At 38.3% G+C, this 5,000-nt stretch overlaps 1 protein-coding gene across 5 annotated transcripts in view; it reads left to right on the forward strand.

Annotated features, from left to right (window-relative positions):
• The window catches only part of LOC138006332 (5-methyltetrahydropteroyltriglutamate--homocysteine methyltransferase-like), a 14,766-nt gene that overhangs the window by 9,280 nt on the left and 486 nt on the right, over window positions 1-5,000 (forward strand). For 4 of the 5 annotated variants that reach the window (XM_068852591.1, XM_068852594.1, XM_068852593.1 and 1 more), the window contains one exon: window positions 2,666-5,000. This exon is cut by the window's right edge and continues 486 nt beyond it. In XM_068852591.1, the coding sequence (XP_068708692.1) occupies window positions 2,666-2,866 (201 nt within the window). In that variant the 3' untranslated portion in view covers window positions 2,867-5,000. The remainder of the gene's footprint in view (window positions 1-2,665) is intronic. The other variant, XM_068852592.1, reaches the window with a different exon arrangement.

Here is a 5,000-nt window from a genome sequence, read left to right on the forward strand (position 1 = left end):
TTTTTTTATTGCGCCAAAGTTAATTGATCTTTCTAGAACTTTCAGTTTCAGCATTTCCCATATCAGGTTAGGGTTAACCAAGAGAAAACGAAATCATCATTCACATACTCATTTTGTGTTTCCTGTCTTGTTGACTGGATCAGACTTATACATTCAGAATCATTTACGAAAGAGGTGTTGAGCTTCCAAAAACCTCTGCCTCTATTGTTAGAATGCACAGAAAAATGTAGAGTGATCATAGAGTGGTCTGTTTTATACGGTGGCCCATATCTGCAAACACAGCGAACACTTTTCCAAACACAACACAGTATAAACAAAAAACTATTATCGAAACACAAGACAGTATTATCGAAGCACAACACAATATCATCGAAACACAACACAGTATTATCGAAACACAACACGATGTCATAAAAACACAACACAATATTTGCGAAACACCATTCATAATTTTCCCGATTGCGTAATACAGGATGTTACTATACAAAGCATAAACCCATCATTTAATCGACCCTGTGGCGGGTTATGCGGCTGAAATAATTTCCCGCCATTTTGTTTGTTATCTTCGCATGTGTCGATCTGCCGCGAGAATGGATGTGTTTCTTAATTAAGTGCTTGAACTGCTCAGTAGAGCTCGAGGAAACTTACCAATTCAACTGCTCCGGTTATTCCGAATGTAGAATACATAAAGCAATTGCGAAACATACAACATAGAAAATAGAGTTACAGAACAATACCCCAAAACATGTTTAAAAACAAAAGTAAGGCGGCGATGTAACTGGCATGTCTTATTCCAAGTCGGTAGAAAGACATTAAGCGTCCACAATAAAGTCAACAACCAAAGAATAAACAAAAAAAAGGCGAGCCCCTACAGCTAATAAAAAAGAAAGATCAAATTTAAAACTTAAAGCAATAATTTAGTCTCGGAAATTGCTAATACTAGGTAGCGACAAAGGACATATGAAGATTAGCCAAAGGATATCACGTATATTGAACTCCGTCTATGAATAGCTTGTATGGTTCCGATCTTCCAAAAGCCGCTCGTTTCCCTTGCCCTCTCGCTTCCAACGTTTTCGGGATGAGCCTCTAGCGAATTTTAACCACTAGCCTTGGCAGGTCAACACCAATTCCTAAACCTTGTTTCCCCGCAGTAGAAGAACGATGGGCGAAAACACATTTTTACGATCTTGATATCTAAGAAAACGTGCAATTATTGCTCTGGGTTCTTAAACTTGTTTCCGTTTTCCAACTCTATGCACTCGTTGAAACTCTATATCACGGGCGTTTCTCATTCCCAATTTAGGGCGCGTTCGATTGACCTTATTCCGGAATAAGAATACTTGGAGTGCCGATGACTTAAAACGGTATGTCTGGCGTTTTGAAGCAACAAGAATAATAAAGTTATGTTTATTTTAGCAGTTGTTTGACAATTTTATTGTGAATCTCCGTAAGAACGAAGGATTTCTAACTTCATTCCATGTATTCGTATTCCGAAATACGTCAATCGAACGCAGTTTCTAAAAAAAATTATACAGGATCTCAGTAGTATCTTCTCGTGGATTCCGTAGAACCGTAAGTTTTCGCGTCTTTGGTACACTTCGTAGTCTAAAATTTGTAATCGAAGTTTTTCAGTTCATCCTCGGTTTTTTCCTCCAGACCTTTTACTTTTGCTTGTTCCTCTGCAACGTCTTTGTTTAAGGTAGCCACGCTGTCCTTTAATATATTTATCTCGCTTGTTGAGTTTTTTAAATCCGCTTTAATTTGGACCACTGCCACTTCTATCTGCAAAGCACTTACATTCGTTTTGTCGAATGACTGTTGAAGAAAGTGAATTTGCGAAGTTATTGCATCAAGTTTCGATAACTTCGCTAGGATTTCATCGGGGAAGCAAAATCTTTGGCCATGCTCAGTGCTGTTAAAACGACGACTCTGTTCTCGGCGTTAATCGCTTCCTCTTCTAATTCCTTTTCCTCTTTTCTTCGCATGAAATCAGCAGAATCACTGCTGCTCTTTCTACTTTTTCTTTTGGTCAACGAAAGCAATTCCATATGATAAAATAAGAAATTTGGAAGATTTTGAAGGGAACTCACACTTTCATGACTTCACAGGTTCATACTCGCCCCGGTCTCCCATCTGTTGATATGTAAGTGCTACACGGCCGAAGTTTGCGAAAACGTAACCCTTCCTTGTACTTGTATAAATTTCGGATAAAAACGCTTTCATTAGAAAAAGTTCGAACAATTTTGACCGTAAGCATTATGTTCAGTATTTTAAAGTTATATTCTTGTTTTAGCGGAGGTTCCCTTTAAATAAATGGATTTGGTCCTTGATAAGTCTTGGAAAAGTCCTTGATGTTCTTCCCCAAAATTTTGTACGAACCATGTCACAACTCGGCCGGGTGAGATTAAATTCAACACGAGCTCTTAATGGATATCAGTCTATCTCTTGAAGGCCATGGGATCTTCAAATTTCAAAAGGTTTTCCTCTATAAAACTGCGGTAGTATATGCATATTTTCCACCTTAAAACACTTTTCGGCGTTTCGATTTCGCCACTAACGGTGTCTCTTTATTAGGCTGCACTAATCGTAAAAATTAACAGCAAAGTTAAGTTGTTGGGAAACATTAATGGCAACATATCTCGAATCCTTCTGATCATTTCTTCAGATTGTACTTGGCTCTGTAAAGATTGCATGCAGTCGAGTGGAGAGCGTAGAAGAGATTCGCAATCGTCTTCAAGAAGTTTTAACTGTTGTACCCCCGGACCGTTTGATCGTAGCTCCTGATTGCGGCTTAGGATTTCTTCCCAGAGAAATTGCTAAGAAGAAACTCTGCAATATGGTTCAGGCTGCAAAATCTTTACCGTAACTTTTATCACAGGGTTGGATACCGTGTAAGGTGCGTGAGGGTAACATACGAAAAGGACTGTATTTATGTACAGCTTTACAGAAATTACACCCTTTTTCAGGACAAAAACTATCAAGCTTTCTTCAGTTCAAAGTGTTCTAGCTATAGCCGATTATGTTATGTTTTATTCTTGTTTTGGGGTAAGGGACTCCTGGGGCCTGGAAAGCAAGTTGATTTAGCAACAGAACGGGAACATCAGTTGACGACGGCGCGCAGAAAAATGTCCATATTTGGTCAGATTAACGTAGAATCCAGACTATTCCGCACACTCTCCCGTCGTCAACTGCGGTGCCCGTTCTGTTGCTAAATCAACCTGACGAATATGTGATGTAAACAGGTAAGATTTAGTTTTTTATCGTCCGGTTGGAAGAGCTATTGTTGGTGATCAATTTTTCGACGACTGAGTCTGAGCAAATTTATTCTAAGGCCTGCGACACATGGTTCAACATTTGTTCATCAACAAAGGATGTACAATGTTGAACCATTTAATGCAACGACTTCGTCTCAGCTTTTTGAAAAACCCGCATTCAAGCTCAGTGAAGTAGTAAATTAAGTAGAAAATTTAAACTGTTTGTGAAGTAAAATTACCTTAATATTTACAAATTTCAATTGTTTCCATTTTACAATGCATCTTTTTAAACACCACAGATGACACAAAGTGGGACTAGTCATGTGTGACCCTTTTAACTTACAGGTTCGCATCAAAATGGATTCACGAGAAGCAAACAATTCAGTATATTTTGTTTGATATTTATGAGGAAACATGAGAGAATAGATTGAGACGTCATGTTAAGGACGGTGCCTACTATTGTTATTACGCATACCTTCTGCGCATCTTGAGATACTGGGGTTTCCTATCGGTGACGCTTGTTAATACAGCGATATTTTTGCGCGGTTTATAACTATCTGGAGAAAGTATATCTTAGTAAGTACTCTTGGTATCCAAAAAGAAAATTAGGGGTAACCACGCATTTTTGAGAGATAATTAAGCATCAATTTGAAAATGAACGTCATACATTGCTTTGTCTATTAAAGCTGTTTACAAATATTATTCATGAATTATCTTTGAAAAATGCGGGGTTACCCCTAATTTCCTTTTTGGATTTCAACAACACTTGTTAAGATCTACATTTCCTGCATAATTATAAACCGGGGCAAAAATATCTTTGAATTAGTAGGCAGCTTCCTTAAGGGCATATTTGATGATCCATGATGGTACGGAGCACATGTACTAATATTGCGACCGAAAAATAATGAAATTATGCAGAAATCAACCGGAAAGTTGTCAACACATCCATTCCATGCACATAAAATGCCCAACAACCAATGGCAGCTCCAACATTCCTCTCTTTGATAGAGATCAACCTGCTGGTAAAATGTTACCCTTGTACCCCAACATGCTTTTAGGAAAAACTAGATGCTTCTGTGAAGCATACACTGGCTTGCCTGTGGTACGTGCTACAGAAAATCAGAAGGCACTGAATTGTGTGGTATTGAAATACAGCATTCCAGTCTCTGAAGAATAACAAATAAAAGAGAAGCGAGAAACATTGGCTTCTGGGCTGACATGTTGATAATTTTCAAGTTCCCTCACAACTTCTTTACACCACAAGTGTGCCTATGAGCTTCCGACAATTTGTGAATCCTTCCTGCTTACAGAGCAATACTAAAACACTTCTCCCATATCACATTTGAACCTTAAGCTCGAAAATTCAATACACAACATGATGTTATAATTCACAAAGGCAGAAAATACCACAGAATCCTTTTCCAGCGAAAATTTTATTGAAACAAACAACATATTTGCTCTTTGAGGCGAAAACCTCTTCCTATTTCATTGCGTGCGTGAAGACAAGAAACTCAATTGTGTCAAATTACCATGTACTTCAGGTAAATACTGCTCACTTTGATTTCGTCTCGACGGGCGATAGATTGTTGTCGAAGTCCAGTACTCGTCGCTTTTGAGATTCATGCCTAGTTTATCCAACTGACTTTTCATTATTGAGCTCCATAAGGGTATATTTTGTTTAAGGATCCACTAAAACGCCATTCGCGTTGCATGACTTTCGACGCCATTGCAGGCTAAGTTGATGAT

Source organism: Montipora foliosa, chromosome 6 (assembly GCF_036669935.1).
Source record: "Montipora foliosa isolate CH-2021 chromosome 6, ASM3666993v2, whole genome shotgun sequence".
NCBI classification, from domain to species: domain Eukaryota; kingdom Metazoa; phylum Cnidaria; class Anthozoa; order Scleractinia; family Acroporidae; genus Montipora; species Montipora foliosa.